This window comes from Indicator indicator, chromosome 1 (genome assembly GCF_027791375.1).
Source record: "Indicator indicator isolate 239-I01 chromosome 1, UM_Iind_1.1, whole genome shotgun sequence".
NCBI classification, from domain to species: domain Eukaryota; kingdom Metazoa; phylum Chordata; class Aves; order Piciformes; family Indicatoridae; genus Indicator; species Indicator indicator.
Window position 1 is genome coordinate 21,021,000 of NC_072010.1, and position 20,207 is coordinate 21,041,206.

At 37.7% G+C, this 20,207-nt stretch overlaps 1 protein-coding gene across 1 annotated transcript in view; it reads right to left on the bottom strand.

Moving 5' to 3' along the window:
* Positions 1-238: 238 nt before the first annotated feature.
* MIPEP (mitochondrial intermediate peptidase) overlaps positions 239-20,207 on the bottom strand; it is a 70,758-nt gene continuing 50,789 nt past the window's right edge. Inside the window, exons 17-19 of the mRNA XM_054385680.1 lie at positions 8,714-8,835; positions 7,861-7,934; positions 239-420 (exon numbers count right to left, since the gene is read on the bottom strand). Of these exons, the coding sequence (XP_054241655.1) occupies positions 326-420; positions 7,861-7,934; positions 8,714-8,835 (291 nt within the window). The 3' untranslated portion in view covers positions 239-325. The remainder of the gene's footprint in view (positions 421-7,860; positions 7,935-8,713; positions 8,836-20,207) is intronic.

Sequence of the window (20,207 nt, forward strand, 5' to 3'; positions counted from 1 at the left end):
CCACTCATACCACTCCACTCACCCTGAAGGTGAGTTTAATTCCCACTTAATCAGCTGTTCCAACAAGATAAAATTTTCTAACAGTACATGCTAGAGGATTTGTCTCAAATTCCATGCTTAAGCTTCTATGGAACAGAAAGTCAACACCTTCATAAATGAAACCAGGTGATTCAATGAAATTATTTATTAACTCTCCCACCAACATGAATAGTTGAATTTTTACAAGTGTTCACTGAGAAGCAAAACCAATCACAACAATATTTTATCCAAAATTAAGAAGACATATGCAATCTTCCATAGAAGAATGTGGTTCCATTGAACATTTTCATGAGTCCCTGATAAATGTTTCAAAATCCTGGTCTAAGTCTGAGACAAGGGCATCCACAAAATCTTCGACTGAAGGTGACTTCTGAAGCATACCTACAAAACCAAGACAACAGACTCTTCAGTACTATGACCTAGAAAGCTTTGTCAATAGTAACATTTATTGCTAACTTCCAATGTCACAGTATGACAGTAACAGCTATGGTGTTTCACCATCTGGAAATAAGTGCAATTATGATATATACAGATTACTTAATTTTTTTCAAGCTACCTGTTCCACATTATCACAAAATTGACAAGTTTCAAGACAGTCAACTGATTGTTATCATCACAATCTTGCTTATGCAGGGAATTACACACATTTTGAAGCAACTCAGTCATTTCCAAATGACTGGGATAAATCTGTGATTGAGCAGGTATCTAAATCCTTATCTGCTGAGTCTCAGGTGTAACAGTGCCAGAAAAAACAACCTATTTTCTCAAAGTGGTACACACCTTTAAAGCATTTAATTGAGCATTTAAAGTTCTGTGTGAAATATCGCTGAAATTTTTCACAAGGCATGAAATATACCCAAACAAAAGTATTTTCAGTGCCCTGCAGTTTTAGATTTGCTTTTCTACAGTAGCAGGACTTACCTTCCATTAGGGATTTTAATTAGTGCAACTGTCAGCTGTAGCATATGGCTACAGAATAACAGAGAGGCAAATCAGCATAATGAACAATCACGCTCAAGCACTTTGTCAAGTAATACTATAAGCAGAGTGGCTAAAAGTCTCACACCTTCCTCCCCAGAATTTCAGTTTTTTAGAAAGCATGAAGATATAGCCTGTAAATTATTTTCAGATGTCTCTTTGTACTTAACGCTACATTACTGTTGGTCTTTTCGTTGTTGTTAACATTTTTGAGACTATATATGGAAATTTACTGCATTACTTGTACCAGAAAAAAAAATACCAAAAACATTACAGCTGCCAAATAATGTAAAATTTAATCTTTGTACTTCTTTGAAGTGATCTGTTCTTTCTGACAGCTGCCAAGGTAAATATAACCTTGTTCTACCCTTTCTGATCGGCGTACCTACTGAACATAGTTTCATTTTCTTTCACATCCTCAACAATACTTGCCTTTAGTGGAAATTGTAAGTGCATGCTGCTAGAAAACTGCAATCTTTTACTACAACACAATTATTCAAAACCCACCAGGAAACAGATCAGCTCAAGGTAATTTTGTGTGAGCAACCATAAAGAATGTTCTTGCTAAGACCTCACAAAATCTCCCTTCTATCTGAATTAAACACATTGCGAGTGTCAACACAAACTGCCATGGCCCAGTAGATTAATACTGAGCACTAAAAGGAAAACAAATATTGTTTCAGGTTGGCTGAAATGCTGTTAAATGAAGTTTGCATTAAGCCATTTTCAAAATTAAAGAGAACAGAATTAATCTATTGAAATACCTAGTAAATGTCTCATCTACTTTAACATTAGTACAAGTACCATGGAATTACTTCTAGTTCACAATGAAAAATGGCTTGCTACACGCTGGGCTGAAAAACAGACGTCTCCAGACACCAGCTGCTTATCTACACTCCCCAGAGTTGTGTCTTCTTGCAGACTCCCTCTCTCAGGTTCCTGTCCAGGGGATGTATATTTGCTCCCTAACAGCCTTGGAAAAGTTCCAGTTTAAACTATTTTCCTGCAGTTCTACCAGAATTGGAAAGAATGCCTTAAGAAGGTGACATGGATGGCAGCCCACTGAAATATGTAGTATCATGCATGACTGCTGGAGTTTGGTCTTGAACTCAATTGGAGCTGTCCAGTCCCAACAGTGCGATTAGTTTTGCCTCTTTTTTGGCCTAATTCTGCCTCAGACATTTACATCTGAACTAACTGGGGCTCTATTTCTAGAGACTGAACAGAAGGAAGACCTTCGCAGGTGTTACTGAGCTGACCTTTTACAGAAGTCTAATTTATGATGAGGTGAGTTGTACCCATAATGAACCTACTTTCCCCTGTATTCCAGAAAGGAAAACTGGATAACTAGTTGAGGCATAAAAAAATCTCAGGTTGGTGAAATTATTCCTTCATTCCAATATTTAAGGCATGGGTCTACAAAAGAACCATTTTTCCATAGTAAATATGTCCTTTTCTATCAGGTATCAATACGGAGGGGTGGCTGTACTGCTGCATAGGCAGTATATAAAATTGGCCATGATAGACATCACCACCACTCCCCAAGCTTCATAATACAACCCCTGCTTTCCAACACTGACTTTATAAAAAACAGCCAGCCTGGGTGATGTTTATCCAATTCTTTTGTTGCACTAAAATTTATTCTGCTGTGGACAATTCTTAAAACTTACTATCATTACACAGCAAAAGAAGAAAAGCTAACAGTGCAATGATTAGGGGTAAGGAAAGAGAACAGACTGATGCTGGGATTACCTACAAGTAAATTTAATTTGCCTCTTACATAAAAAATGGCAAATGACAACAGAAACGTTCCAATCCTGGATGTTACAAAATGAATAAAATAAACATTAATTAGCTACAGTATACTTGGACATGTTTTAGTGCAGCTGAATACAGGTTTTACCAAACCCCCCTTGAAACTCATTACAAATTGCTTTCATTTAGACTCCACATGGTTTGTTTTAAATGTTTAGAAGAAATAAAAATTGTCCTGGCAATTTTGATGTCATATGACCTCCTACGCAGTAGTTCCAACTTTTGATTATACAAACAGCTTTCAGATTTCTTGCATTTGTGGTCTACTGCACTCCTATTTTCCCATCATTGACATCAAAGGCAGACACTGGCAAAATCTGCTCTTGCAAAGGAAGGATGAAGAGTGAGTAACTGAGATCACTGCTGAAAAACTCCTACTGTAGTGAAATGATCATACTCTTCTGAAATAAATAACTACAGATTTTAGACAGCTCCAAAAGAAACGGACACTGATGGTATGTCTGTGTTTTAATCTCTTACTCTGCACAGATGCTTTAAAAATGGTCATCTCCCTTTAAACTCCATTAAAATATATCAAAGCAAGATGAGCTTTGATATATTCTAAGTACTCAGCACTTCAGTCTACATGATTTAGTAAGATGTCCACAAGGTCTGATGATTGCAGTTTTAAAATCTAGGTGTGTGTTTTATACATTCAGCCCAACTCCTATTTCAGCTCAGTCTCTCCCAAGCCTAAGGCAACTACATAACTTATCTTCTCTGCTTTGAAGTTTTCTTTCACATTACAGCACTGTGGTTAACCACACCCTTTTGAGAGATGGTTAGCTGTAACCTACAATCACTGAACACTGAGAGAAGAATAAAGCCTGTGGCAAAATCTGGCCTCTGCCCCTTTGAAACACTAATTATTTTGGGTCTGTATAGTTTGAGTTAACATATGTTGCCATTCACATTACCTTTTAGGATTTATGCCTATTTCTTATACAGAAAGACATACAATTGTTATCTGAACATTTTAACAGCCTCTTCAAATTGTAATTATTCCATGAATTACAACTCGGAGCATAGAAAATAAATTTTTAAGGTGCACTGGAGCAAATGCATGCATGTTCACTCAGTTGATTACCATGTATGCACACAGCTGCCTCTGCCTGTGTGCAGTATCATACAGCACTGACACACCAAGAGCACAACTTCACATGGATTATGCATGAGGACTTCTGCAGAGACCCAAAGGGCAAATGTGATTGCACCAAAACTGCAGGAGAAGCACACTCCAGGATATGTTCTGTGCTCTCAGATCATCCAACCCAGTACTTTTCACAATGCAGTTCACTTTCTGCCTAGGCACCTGCGTTTCTTTCCAGTCAAGGAGTGCCAAGGGAGAGAGAGAGGGATGGTGCACACCTGGATCTTGTTCAGGCCTGCAACCAGCACACAACTGGACCTGGAAGGGACAGCTGGGTTATGTATCTTTAAAAGAAATGTGGAATCTCTAATGCCACATAGTCCTAGGAAGAAGAGCGTCTGCAAGAGTCACGAAGCCAACTCAAAATGAAAAAGGAATCAAATTTTTCTCAAATTATTTCCTAAGGAGGAAAAAAGAAAAAAGCCTCTGAAGCAATGCATTGTTCACTCATTCTTTTAATGGCTCCTGCTATCCATATTTGTGGCTATTTCTCTGTTTTGTAGATTATCAAAGGGGTAAGATCAAAGGGGTCACTTCAGAAAAATGTTAAAAAAGGTTTCACAAAGCCTTTGTGTTGTTTTGTTTGTGTTATTTAAACGTAAAGAAAAGCCAAGAGAATCAAATCCAAACAAACAAAAAAAAACCTCATATATTGTGTTTTCTAATTAAAGACTAGTCCAAACAGGAATCTTGTTAGAACTCCACTGAATGGCAGGTCAGATCCTTTCTCTTCCCTAATCAGTACATCTATGGAATCATGCGGGAGAAAGATGAAAAGCTAAGGTCATATCCAAACACAAAAGAAAGACAATAGATAGCTTCTGAGAAGAAAAGCTTAACAAAGAAACTGCATAAATGAAATGCACTTGTAAAGTTATCTGTTATCAGGCAATGAATATGGCTAACTTCACAATGAGATACGGAAGAACTTCAGGGGTGAGGCTATGTACGTGCATCCAGAAGTCAGACTTGTATAAGCACATTTCTTTATGTATATATTAAAAAAAAACCCCATGCTCATGGAACTTAAGGTTTTTTAAATGTGGCACTAGTGAGCACAGCATCTGAACTGCTCACCTGAAGAGTAAAATCAACAAGCTTCTAAGTTTGGTGGAATCAACTCAGAAATCTGCTTGTTCATCTGCAATGGGAGCACAGCTTTGTGACTGACGAAAACCAAGAAAAGGTGGAACTCAAGCATGCTGGAACATCCATAATGAAAAGGGGAAAAAAAGCAGCAAAAGGAATCAGAAGCTGATGAAATCTAAACAAATTAAAGAACAAATAACTGCTTTTAATTTTCTCCTTGAATTCTCAATTTTTGCAATAAACACAGAGCAATTTAAGCATAGCATCTAAGAAGCTTTTCCATTATGTGTGTTCAGTGATTTAACCTCAAATAGTCCCAACGGCAATCAAATTCACTTGTCAAAAGACCTGAGTCACCTCAATTTCATTTTTCAGGAAGTCATTCAAGTATGCTTGTTTAAGTTTTGCACTGTCTACAAATGAACGTTCACAATATAGAAAGGCAAGGAATCTACTGATGAATTCTAGTTATTTTTATGATCTTTAATATGTTTTAAAATCTCTAAAAGTAATATTAAAGAAATACTGAGTATAAACATAAAATTCGGAATACAGAAGTGGCCAGGGAGCTAACTCGAAGCAAAAAAGATGTACCCTTGATGGAATACTATCACATCAGAGAACACCTAAGCAAACTGGGCATGTGGAAGATCACAGGTCCTGATGGGATGCACCCACAAGCCAGTATCACAAGATGAATTTCCATAATCTTTGACCCATCATGGTCACTGGGAGAAGTTTTTGATGCTATCTCCAGTAAGATCCACACAGAGAAGATGAAGATATATGGGCTGAATTATCAGACAGTGAGGTGGATTAAAAACTAGTTGAATGGCTGGGCCCAGGAGGTGTCAATTAGTGCCATAAAGTCTAGTTGGATACCAGTAACTGGCGATGTACCCCAGGGGTCAACACTGGGTCCAGTCCTATTTAATATTTTCATGAATAATCAGGATGATGAAACAAAGTCCAGCAAAGAGAAGTGCAAAGTCCTGCAACCGGGGAAGAACAAGCCCAGGCACCAGTATATGCTGGGATCTACCTAGCAAGAAAAGAGTTGGGACAAAAAGGACCTGGGGCTCCTGGTGGACACCAACTTGAACATGAACCAGCAATGCGCCCTTGCTGCAAAGAAGGTGAATGCAATCCTGGACTGCATTAGGCCAAGTATTGCCTGCAGCTTGAGGTGGTGATTCTTCCCCTCTACTCAGCACTGGAGAGGGCACACCTGGAGTGCTGTGTCTGGTGCTGGGATTCTTAATACAAAGAGAAGGCTGAGGAACTGGAGCATCTCTCCTGTGAAGAAAGGCTGAGAGAGCAGGGACTGTACAGCGTAGAAAAGAGATGGCTCAAGGGGATCTTATTAATGAACATAAATAAGGGAGGGTGAAAAGACACTGGAGCCAGGCTCTTGTCATTGGTGCTCAATGACATATTAGACATATAGTGGGCACAAACTGAAACATGGGAGGTTCTCTCTGATGATCAAGACACATTTTTTCCCTGTAAGGATGACTGAGCGCTGGCACAGGGTGACACTAGAGGTGATGAAGTCTCTATCCTTGGCGATATTTAAAAGCCATCTATCTGCACATGGTCCTGGACTACCAGCTCTATCTAGATGGCCCTACTGGAGGCAGGATGGTTAGACCAGGTGAACTCCAGAGGTTCCTTCCAACCTCCATCCTTCTGTGATTCTGTATTTCTGTCAAAACACCTGCCATTTTTTGTAAATCACAGCAAAGCAGGGCAAGTTTGCAAGTCATCCTGAATGAAAAAAAAAAACACCTTGTAGATCAGAAATATAAATATATTAATCTGGAGAATATATAGTTGCTTAATATATGACGACTCTAAGGACAGCAGAGGTTATGGCCTCAAATATAAGCAGAAGGGTCAAAGAACTGAAATGTTCTAGTTATGAAACTGTGCCAATCTCATGATGAAATACCAACACATTACCATTGTCTTCCTTAGCTGTAGAACAAACCACTATAACTTCCAGACTACCAAACAGGAGTGAAGAAAGGCCAATGAATTAACATTCATCCTAGAATCTCAAACCAAAAGATGCCCTATTAGGACTTAGCAAGTGCTCATACCAGGAAGAGTGACTGTAATGCAAAAAAACTTTAAATATAGCAGCATTACAGAGTAAAACTTCTTTATCCTGATTCTCCTTGGTAGATATGAGTCAGCAGTTTCTCAAACTTGTTTCATTCTCATGATTTTTTTTAAACACATGAATTGTGGGTTTTTTGCTATCACTATGAATTATTTTTAGAAGTTATTTTTCAGATTTAAAAAGGCAAATATGGCATCAAGTGGAATAAAGCACCATATTTCATTACAACATTCAGACTTCCTTTTAATGAGAATGTATATTCAACACACTGATGCAACCAAAGCCGTTTTGATGATGCTAAAATGACATGGCCAAAACAAGTTGAAATTCTGTATAAAATATAACCACATTATGAATTCTAGGTATGTAGAAGTTAGGGGGGGGTTGTATCAAAAAATAGTATCGTCAATGTTCTTCAATTATGAGATATTCTTATTCTAAATTCTTTAGACAGCCTTGTAATACAACTCCTTCCAACACTCCTTCCAAGCTACCTGGTGGTTATTCTGTTTATCACAAGCTCTACTGACCATGACACAAAGTTGACGACCAGTCCACTTCACTAAACAAATGAACGCATTTTCTTTCACAAACCTAGTGAAAATCAGAATTAAAATAAAAAGACCAAATAGGGAATAATACAGTTCTGATTTTTTTTTTTTACCTTGAACCATAAGTATGGGCTCTTTTCCACCACCGTGTGCCAGCATCTCTCTGCGATAACGCTCACCCATTGCCCTGGAGAAACACAGATGTTAGAGCCAGCTGCAAACACAACCTCTTCAGTTTTCAGATTTGCTTCTACAATCTCTGTGGAACTCAAGAGACAGAGATCAAATGAAATTTTCCACCCTGAAACAATGAGTGCCTTGACTCCATGTTGACTCCTTAAATTCCAATTACATTTAAAATTACACTATGAGTAACTGAACTAGACAAATTTCATACATATGAATAGGTGTTGGTGCTTATAGAAGTTAATTTGCAAACAACATTTCAGCCTTCATTGCTCCAAGGAGAAAAGCTGCTCTGTTACAACGCTCTTAACATTCTCCTGAGGTATAAGAATAATTAAGATTTTGTGAGCTTACAATTTACTTTTTAATTTCACAAAGCAAAATGAGTCAGATAGCTGCACTCAGCTTTGAAGCTGGTGACATGAAGCTTGTTTAACACCTGCAATTGCTTTGATTTCAACAGAAAATTACAAGTAATTAGGCATCCATGAAAATCAAGCTGTATAATTACATCTAAATATGGATGTCAGTGCCTCCCAACTGGCACACCTGTATTTTAAAACATTTGACATGAATTTTTTTTGCACCAATGAACGTGTCCCAAAATACACTTTATACCTATGGTTATACATGGTTTTATAATCTTTTCAAAAATTAAGAAGATGGCTAAGAATTGATTGTCATTAAAAAAACCCCATCAATCTACATGGCCCCATTTCATGTTTTTCAGAAGCAAGTAACACAACATTTCATTCTACTTAGTATTTTCACTGGATTTACCTATCAAATGGGTCTTGAGCAAAACACTGTTTCCACACCATGGAGGCAACAGCCCTAGACATGAGGTAGGAGTAGTATTTGGCACCATAGCCCACAAGATGACTGAATCGCAGCTGCCAGGCCTATAAGGAGGAAACAAACAAAAGCCAGAACAGAAGTCATCTTTGAGATCCTTTAAATTGTTTGGTATTTCTGATGTATGATGGAAGAAATCTGATACTATTAAAGAACCAACAGTTTAAAAAAAAAATAAAAAAGAGAAAAAAACCCCAACCACCAGAAATCCTAAGTACTATATATATAAAAAATATAAATAGGGTAAGAAGGAGAGAAAAACCAAGCAGCAAAAACCAACCAACCAAACAAAAAAAACCACCACACCCCCAAAAACCCAAACCAATCTGGTAATAGTGATAATAGTTGTGTTGTTCTATTGGTCTGGAAATAAAACTACAATTACCTTATTAACAGTAACACCACATTTTATCATTTTCCACGTGGATAAGTGTCATATGTCACATTTGGAAAAGTTCAGTTTATATATTTCTGCCACAAACAATTGCATTTAATTAATTATTAAATTGCAATTAGTACTATTAAAAAATAGAGCTTGCTATACACCAAAAAAATCGAGACTCAGACGAATTACATCCATGTGCAATACCACAGTTCACAGATTTGTCTGCACATTTTAAAATGCATATATTTCAGCAACTTTCCAGAACTACTTGACTGTGATTCTTTGTCACACTGTAACAATTTCCTGTTTTTGACAGCTGAAATAAACTATATTTCTTTATTCAAGAAAGTGTTGACCATCACCTTATTCTCCATTAGCCAAGTCAAAGATGTATGTCTATGTTAAAAAAATTATCAGCTGAGAGAATGGAAAAAGGAAGTATATGGCTTTTAATGTCCTTTTACCATAAAAAAGGTAGCAAACAGTGGCCCATATTCTTAGTTCCCTGTGAACACCTGATGAGAAACAAAGTCTTCAGCTTCCTTTTCTAAGCAACACCTACAAACAAAGCTCTCAGCTGTAATTTACCCCTTCAAAAGTTATTTTTAACCAGATGGTTATCTCCACCCTAAGACAGGTGTCCATGGGTGAGCAATCAAGCCTCTACTGGTAGCACTCATGACTATTTTAGAGTAGGAATAGCAAAGATAGAGTAGATGAAAAAATGTGTCCAGTCTTCAATTTTCCTGTGGATATTTAGAAGTTCAAATAATTTCCAAACAGATAATTACAGTGAAAAATCAAAGTTGCTTATTCTGCTACAAACAAACACAAAAAAAAATTTCCTATGAGCTTGACATAGAAGAGGTTGAAATACTCTTCTGTATCAGAAAGAAGCTGTAACCAGGACAGCATGTCTTCAACAGTGTAAATTACATTGAATCGTTCAAATCGCTCTTGCATTTAACGGTCTGTACCTAAACCAGGTCATTTTTAGGGATGGTCAACTATTCCATTTATCAGGCTTACTGAAACTCTGTATCACAAGTTCAGCTTGCAGAAGAGAAGACTCCAGGGAGACCTAATAATGACCTTCCAGTACCTTATGGGGACCTACAAGAAGGATGGAGAGAGACTGTTTACAAAGGCCTGCAGTGATAGGACAAGGGGCAACAGGTTCAAACTAGAGAAGAATAGATTCATTTTGGATGTTAGGAACAAGTTCTTTACCATGAGGGCAGTGGAACACTGAAACAGGTTGTCCAGGGATGTAGTTGCAGTCTTATCCCTGGAGATATTCAAGGTGAGACTCGACAAGTGTCTGGGCAACCTAATCTAGTTGAGGATGCCCCTGCTTACTGCAGAGGGGGTTGGACTAGATAACCTTTGGAGGTCACTTCCAACCCAAACCATTCTATGATTCTAGGTATGATAGGAGAAAAAACCATCTTCTCAGCAACCTGCCCAAGACCAAACTCTTGTTTCAGTCTGCATCTAAAACAGGCCTCAAACAGAAGACATTTTGGCTGACCTTACCTTTGCTAATATACTTAAACTTGACATTGGTTGCTTTCAAAAGAGAAAAGGGAAGACCAAAGGCAAACACTGCTCATCCCTATCCCTGCATTTGGAGAGGCTCTCATACATAATGAAGTTGAGAATTCAAAAATTTATTGGCAGCAGGGCAGTATCCAAAATAGAAAATAAAGGTAGAGGATGACTAAATCCATCTGAAGATAAGATTCCTAGGACTGAAAAAGTATAGATGAGTCTCTCTTCCTTCATTGGGATAAAGAACATACTTTTAGATAGCTCAAGTTTTATGACTATCATTCTCAAACTGCAACTGTCTTCCCATTGCAAATAGTATCTATCAGATCATAAACACTACTGTTCCCTAGTGAAGTTTGAAGCCTGTATTATTTTGTTTTTTTAATTGGAGGTTTTGGTGTGGGTTTTTTAACCAGTACAGATTTTCCTCACTCTAGAGCATGAATAACTCTAGCACACCATCATTCCAGAAGCTGTTCAAGGCAAGGCTGGATGGGGCTTTGAGCAACCTGGTCTTGTAGAAGGTGCTCCTTCCCTGCCCACCGCAGTGGGGTTGGAACCGGGTGATCTTTAAGGTCTCTTCCAACCCATACCATTCTATATTCTACAATTCCATGTCACTATTTTATCAATCCTCATGCAAAGCTTCTGATCACAAACTTCTAATCTTCAATATTTCACCATCACCTAGTACATATTACACTACTCAAGTACATTTTCTGATTCTAGCAATTAACTTCTCAAAACTGGATTTAGCAACCTCTAAACAAACACTTAAACATTAAGAAACATCCTCTTACCCTAATTCACAAGGAGCTACCTGTCTGCATTAAAAAAAACTCATGCTACTTCATACAGATGAGATTATAAAACTCATCCTTACTTTACACAGATGAGAGATTACAATCTAGGCAATAAAATGTTCCAAAAGCTCAGGAATATATATGCTGATATTCCTTTTAAAAGTTTTATGATTGATAAAAACCCCAAACAAATCACTATAAATGTATTATTTCAAACTGTAAGGTTCAGCCTTTAGCACAAAAATCAATTTTAATGAAGATAGATGTAAAATAACTTGATTCCTTGTATTGTTTCCAGTGATGAATGATTTCTCCATATATTAAAAAAAAAAAAAAAGACATCTTAATTTCACTTTTGGAAAGGGTCAGGGCTAGACATGTAGAACTAGGGCACTCTCCTTATTAAATGTTATATTTTTGGTAAGCAACTAGAAAGTTAATGAAGACTGTGAGTAACCACCTACTTCAGAAAGTTCCATGAACTCATTCCAGGAGTTTATAAAACAGTGCATTTTACAGCATAGCCCATGGGTTATGATAATATGCCATCCACAGGTCATGTTCATGCCTGCTTTTTATCCAGCACAACAGAGTGAAATAAAGGTGTGTGACTGATCCATTGCTGTTATTAAAGGGGCCTTTTTTCAACCAACATTATCAATCTTCTTTTATAACCATGTCTGAAGATAATTTCCCAAATTCCATGTGCAGTGATTTTCCATCCCATCGTGTAACAAACAAAAATACCTCACTGAAGCTTTTGTATTCATACACTTTATCAGGATTTTTTTTTTTTAAAGCCCTTGTAAGATTCATTCTTAGGGTAAGATTCAGCTCATTTTACTTTGGCTACACAAAAATAGGTGTCTTGCCCAAACTAGTCACATAGGCTTCCTTCATAGTCAGAGGACAGAAGTATTTATCCAGTTCTCTTTGGAGAGGATAGGGCTGCTTCTTTAGAAGATATCTGAGTTATTTATTACAATTTCTATTTAAAAGTTTAACCACTTCATTCATTCTAACAATATCTGAGGATCAGTTAAACTAAACAGTTTGGAAGACTACATAAACTAATTTATGATTCAATTATTTGAATTCTAAATTTAGAATTGTTAAGACCATCACCAAAATAATGTGACATAAAAATTTACATGTGATTCATCAGACAAAACTAACAGGAAAGACCTACAGGTAGCTTAATATATACTAACCTAGCTTTTGTTTCAGTGTGGGAAATCATGGTTTCATGGAGCTCCACTAATTACTCCACAGTATTACAAAACTCTTCTCTACCTTTTGGAAATAAAGAAAAACAAACCATTAAAGAAATTCTTGACTAGTGCTTCAACTTTTCAAAGTGTTCTTCCAACAGTTTCTGCTGAGACTTCAGCTATTTCAAGGTATATTTACGTCCACCTTGCTTTGCATCTTAAGACAAAACCCAGACTTTTAATTACAAAATGAGTGCTACAGTACTAATTATATCAACGAGCACATTGTTGAATAGTTTCCACAAGGAACAGTATTTGATGGAGATGCTATTTGATGCTCTCCCCCTTCTTAATTAAATTCTTATTCTGGCACGACAACCAACTGAGAAGCAGCCAACTTATCTCCTTCAGGGGCTACTGGGTGGAGAACCCCTGGGTCTGACACTAACTTGTAGTTGTTGTTCCTAATGACCTTGAATTTAGCTACCAGCATGGGTGGAAAACTCCTGTGAGTCATGAAGAAGTTCCAAGGTTCAGTAAATGGAGAGCCAGAGGAGAACAGCACTGAGCAAGGAAATCAGTATAGGGTATTTCCCTCTGATGAGATCAAGGTTCATCAGGGGTAGTGGAAATCCAGGACAATGCTGCTCTGGCATGCAAATAAGCACAATGAAAGTTAGCACAGGCAATGTTTTCTTGGCCCTGTGTCAGCAACTCAGATGGCAGCAGCTGAAGGCGGAACTTCAAGGACTGCAGCTTACAGGTCAAGAACTATGAAAGCACTTTTCAGCACAGAAAAATGGTGAATTTACTGTAGGGTGCAGATGCTTTCATTTGCTCCACGTTTAGCTTAACAAGTTACTCATTCTGATAGACTAGCTGTGCAGGTATCATTTTAAAATTTGAGAGGGAGAAAGTGCTTTTAGCAAAATTAAAAGTTCCATTATCTGATGAGCAGGACATCTGGTCTTACCTTTTCTCTTTGACTCCACCTTGCATTTTCATGCTTTTACCCAGATCACTTTCCTCAAAATCCAAGAGCACAGAACCGTAACAGCATCCAGCCATCACAATTTCAGTCTCATTCATTCATTTACAGTGACTCCCAGAATTAGTGTGCTAATCTGCTTCGATTAAATGCCCTTCTCTGAACTGCTCCCTTTCCCAAAAGAACTGAGTCTGCCATTAGACATGCTGAGAAGCTTGCTGGTATTGCTCCTCTTTTTTTTCTTGTCCCTACCCAGTAATGGGAGTGAGCAGCCCAGGACTGTTAGCAGAAGCTTGGGTTGTGGCCACCAGCCTCCAAAGCATGAGCTCTGTCGCTGCGTGTGCTTATTTTGGAGAGGCCAAATAGTCGCACAGCAGAAATCATTCTCCCACTTTTCTGTTTAGACCACTCATTTACTTTACAAATCCAGAAAATTATTTTCACATACACTTTGCAGCTTAAAGAATTCACTCCCTTGTTCTGAAACAAATCAGTTTGTTTTTTTCCTTATTGTATTAGTTTGTTCAAGTTTACACTGTGCTTTGAAGATGTCCTCAATTCATTCTCCAACTGAAGACAGTTCAATGAGTTGTGGAGCAGAGAGTTTGCAGTGTTTTTACTGTCTATCTCTGGGGAAAAGCTAGAGCACTCACTGACTGACAGGAACAACTTGCTCTATAGGTATGCAGTGGCTTTCTCAGTCAACTTGTTTTCTGTGTTTTTTGCCTGAGCCCCTTTAAGTTTTATAGAATTACATCATCATCATTCTGGAATTTCACAACAATAAGAAAATCCAATAAAGAGTTTTAAAGCCACTTCCCTTACTGCACTCTCTAACCTTGTTTAGAATAACAGAAAGCTTTTGTGCTGCACCTCTGACTTTCTTAGCTTTCTTGTTTTCAGTGTCGTGCATTTCTGTTCAGAGTGGGAGAGCACACAAAGTAAACCAACCCAAAGACATTGCTAACATTTTAGAAAGCAAGTCAAGCAAGAGATTAAGATTTCAATTTATAACACTTCTGTGTGTTTATTATAAAATGATAAATAAATCTAGCACAGCAGGGAATGTAAATATTTTTGCAGTTGTTTACACTAGAGAAGAGGAAAGGAATTTAACATGCGATTAACCACTTAGGTGATTCTAGATAGGTACCATATGGTCTTTGAATTACTTAAAGAGAAATAATTAATTTTTATTTATAGCCTATTGATGCTTTTGAGCTGCTTACAGCAAAATAATTTAAAACTATTCATTCTTCACTCTCTTCCCTCCTCCCCATGAAGTGACTGGTGGAAAGGGGACATGGGAGATAAACAAAGAATACAAATATCAGAAAGCTCTATGTATGATCTGCATTGCTCTGCAATTCTTCAAACTTGGATTAAAAGACACAGAGATATGAAAATTGATTCTATATTGTGTCCTTTGACCTTGTCTGACACGCTGAGAGGCAGTGTTACTTGTACATATTATAACTAGTCTTGGAGGTAAAACATAAGAAATATACAATTGATTTCCAAACAGGGCCTTCACATTGTAACACAACTACACATAGATACATGCACATGCAACACACACACACACATAACTCTATCACCAATTAACAATTTCTATTCCTGCCTTAAACATTCATAAGCCAGAGAAAACTAGAATCAGATCATCACAGTTTCCTTTGGGTACAGACTCACACTGAAAACCCAAGGGTTTTAGTCTACTTTACCAATGACATGTTCCTTTAAACAAAACACACACAAAAAAAACCAAAAACCTTCACGAACACTGCTTTAAAAAAAGCTCTTATTAAAAACCAGAAATATATTAAGCAACGTTGTAACTGCAAAACGTATTTGCCAGTACAACTTAATCATGTAAATTCCCTGTATCTACACTAGAAGCTAAAATTAATGCTCATTTACTAACTCTTGCCAGAGCCATTCCAGACAGGGATTTAGGGGATCATGATACAAATCCTGAATCTGTGACAAACTGCAGTAATAACTTGAAGAAAACACTTTTTCCCCCCTCTCAGTGTAACTGCCACTTCCTGTTAGGCAAGAGTGATAATAGATCCTTCCTTGTTCTTTTGTGTTGACCACAAGGTGTTCATAGAGAGGACAATCTCACACTGCATTTGAAGAGCATTCATTTCAGGCACTGTTTATGGCAATGGCAGATTCATTTCTATCTATCACCATCCACAGTCCTGGGGGGAAAAAAGGACTTGTGACCTGTGAGAACAGAATTATGTAAAACTAAAACAAAGCAGTCTGTGATTTTGTATATCTAATATATATATATATACATATATCTATAAAAGATATATATAAAGCACATACAGCTATTTAAAATGTTACCAGGAGATGTATGCAACCACTTCCTGCACTGTTCCTTAAAATATTCTAGTACACTATCTCTGAAGTGCATTTGAGTTTCATAGGACTAACCCATGCAAAAAAGAATTTCCTTAAAAGTGCAGATATCTTATGATATCTGTAAACACTCTGCTGCTGTAGATAGTTGCCCAGTGAATAGTGTCATATTACCACCAGAAACCATATCTTCACAGTATTTGCTATCAGTATTTTCTTTATCATAAAATGAACTCAACTCCAGAAGGACAGAAACCTAAACAAACCATGAAGGGTGACTTTAAGAGCTTTTGAAAGTCCCAACATCTACTTTAATACTGACCTCAGCAGGGCACCAATCTTTTTGAAATGGCTTTTAGCTATTAATTATTTATAGAACTATTCACTTCCCCAGAGTTCACTATGCACTCCTTTATTAATCTTTTCTTCAGATGCAGACTCTTCAGCTTGATTTTGTAGTATACTTTAAAGAAGACTCATATGAAAACTAATCCAGGGATTTGCACTTTGTGTAAATAACTTTGTCTTCCAACACGGCAAGGTAAAAACGATTACTTTGAAGGGGTTACACAAACTTCAAGAGTTTGAGTAATGACATATGACTTCATCTCTCTTCAAAACACTCCAAAAAAGTGGAATATGAGCAACATCAATGCCTCTTCAAGTAACCAAAGAGAGAGGAAAAGCGTAAAACCAATATTCTATTAAGGCTCTCTGCTTTTACTATGAAATTTATGTCTCTGTGATCCACAACAGTGGTTTCTTTAAAATTCCCTACAAGGGAGATCCTAGACCTACTGGGTGTCTGTCTTAAACTCTTGTCAGCTTTTCCCTTTATCTGTTGAAAACATTAGGTACTAATCAGAATCACATGTGCTGTAAATTAAACCATTCTTCCCAACTATTATCTGCTCACTCATAAGAAACAAATTATCACAGTCCAATTACATTGTTTTTTCATTAAAAAAAAAAAAAATCAGAACATACTAGTGTGCCCACTCATTTCCTCTCTGCTAGCCAAATAAATCCCATTTCCTCAACTTTCCTTACAGGTCCAAGTTTCCCAAAATTGTCTCTGTATTTATTCCAGTTTTTCTACATCTTTTTAAGACAGACAACTACCACAGGACACAACACTACACAGTGCTAAGTACTCAATGCCAAATACTAAAATAAATTTTAAAAACAGATTATACTTTCTTCAGCAGCATCCCATGAATAAAAGCATGCTCTTATTTCAGTTGGAAGGGATCTACAACAATCATCCAGTCCAACTGCCAAATTAAGAGCACAACAAAGGTTAAAGCATGTTGTTAAGGGCAGTATCAAAACAACTGTTCAACACTGACAGGCACAGGGCATTGCTCACCTCCTTGGGAAGGCTGTTCCAGTGTTTGACCACCTTCTCAGTAAAGAAATGCTTTCTAATCATAATCATAGAATGGTAGAGGGTTGGAAGGGCCACTTTAAACCTGCCATGCACAGCTCTGAACCATTTCCCTATGTCCTGTCACTGGATACCAGGGAGAAGAGATCAGCATATCCCCATCCACTTCTCCTTCTCAGAAAAGCAATGATGTTCCCCTCAGCCTCCTCTTCTCCAAACCAGAAAAGCCCATAAACCTAGGCCACTCCTCATAGGACATTCCCTCCAGCCCTCTCACCTGCCTTGCTACCCTCCTCTGAATGCAATCAAGGACCTTCACATCCTTCTTGAGTTGTAGAACCCAGAACTGCAGATGGGAATCGGGGTGAGGTCACACCAGTGCTGAATTCAATGAGACAATCGCTTCTTTTGACCACCTGGTAATGCTATGCCTGATGCCATCCAGGATGTGGTTTGCCCTCTTGCCTGCCAGGGCACACTACTGACTCCTACTGAACCTGCTGTCAAGCAGCACCTCCAGATTCCTTTTTGTAGGGCTGATCTCCAATTTATACTTGTTCCTGGCGTTACTCCACTGTAAATGAAGTTACATTTAATCTCATTAATCATAGCCCAATAATCCAATCTATCTAGATCTCTCTGCAAGGAATCATGGCCTTTGAGAGTCATCAGTACTCCCAGTGTGGTATCAACGAACTTGCTAACAGTGCATTCAAATCCTGCATCCAGATCCTTGATAAATACATTGGACAGAAGTGGCCCTAGAACTAAACACTGAGGCATGCTGCTGCTGACCAGTTGCCAGTCAGATGTAGCCCTATTCAGTACAACGGTTTGAGCTCTGCCCTTCAGCCAGTTCTTCACCCAGGACACTGTAAAACCACTGATCCCATACTTGGAACATTTGTGCAGAAGAATAGCATAAGGGACGGTATGAAAAGCTTTACTAAAATCCAGAAAAACTACATCCCCTGTCTTCCCATTATCCATTAGGGAGTGGCCCTAGCATAGGATGTCAAATTAGTTAAGCTGGACTTATATTTTGTGAACTCATGTTCACCATGCTTGATGATTACATTATTCTTTAAATGCCTTTCAGTAGTACCCAGTATAGCCTTCTCCACATTTTTTTCCAGGAACTGAGGTTAGACTAACAGGTCTGTAGTACACTGGGTCTTCTTTGATGCCCTTTTTGTAAACTGGAATAACATTTGACAACTCCCACTCACCAGAAACCTCCCCAGACTCCCAAGACTTTTGGCAGATGATAGAGAAGGGTCTTGCTCCTTCAGAACTCTGTGATGAATCCCATCAGGCCCCATGGATTTGTGAACAATCAGCTGATACAGCTGGTCCCTTATAATTTCAATGTCCACAAATGGAAAGTCATTGTTCCCACACTTGTGGTCTTCCAGCTCAGGGGACTGGGCAGCGTGAGGTCTGCCTCAAATGTCTCCACTTTTTCTTCATCCCTATTAGTCAGATGACCATCTGCAACAATTTTTTCTTTAGACTTCCTCTTGCTACTGACATACTTTAAAAAACCCTGTTTATCAGAAACAACACTGGCGAGTTTCAGCTCTAACTGAGCTTTGACGTTTCATGACTTCTCTTTGCATATACAAACCACAACTCTGTAATCTTCCCACAAAGTCTGACCTTGCTTCCAGAGATCAGACAGTTTATTTGTCCTCCTGAGCTTCATGAGGAGTTCCCCGTTTAGCCAAGCTGATCTTTTCCCCACTTACTTGACTTACAATGATTCAAAATCTCTGCTCCATTTTCATTATTTCTGTCATCTTTGTCAATTGAAGGAGCTTCTATAAATATTATAAATCCTCATCAAATCATTAAACGAAAGCACAGAACTTCTGCAATTCCTGGACAGACTGTTGATGACTTCAACTTAAAATGTCTCAGTCTGAAACCAAGCTTTCACCTCTGTCAGCATGTTTTTTACATGTTGCCTCAGCCATAACTCCACAGTTTGCTTAGAGAATTACAACTTTCAAGTGCCAGAAAGCTTCGTAGACATAGATTATGCTATTCCCAAATTCAATCAATTTCTTAAAAAGAAAAGTAGATTTTTCCATCTCAGATGGTTCTTAACAAAACCACAGTTCTTTTGCTGACATTATTATTCTCAAGGTACTTAAAAGATGCTTAATAACTAGTTCTACTAATTCTTAACAGAGAAGTCTGAGTGATCAGATCTCCCTGTAGAAGAGTAGTCATCCTACTAACACTACCACTTTTTCATGAGCTTGTGAGTGATAATTCCTCCAGGCCAGTGATTGCTTTGACAAACTTAAATGTTCTGACAACCTGACTACACCTAATCGAATTATTCCCTCTTTCCTTAATATTCCTTAATATCTAAATTGTGTTTCTATCCATCTCAAAAATTATGTGTTAATTCCTTATACATTTCTTACTACTTAATAAAAATTAACTTTTTTTTTTAATACTAGGGTATAGCCATGTTAGATTTCTGTGTTCTCTAACATTTGTTGTTGTTTTCTATCCCACTCTCTTGCTTCATCAGTAGTGATGGAACTTTATTACCTTCACTACGTGCATTTTGCAACTCAGTATTTCTAGCCTTCTTGTTCTGAATGTGTGTAGTCTTTCAGGAATTATCTCTAGTCATATCATCACTTCTATTTTTTATGATTTTAATGAGGTCTTTAAAAGGCTTAGGCCCTTATTACCGATTTTTTTTTT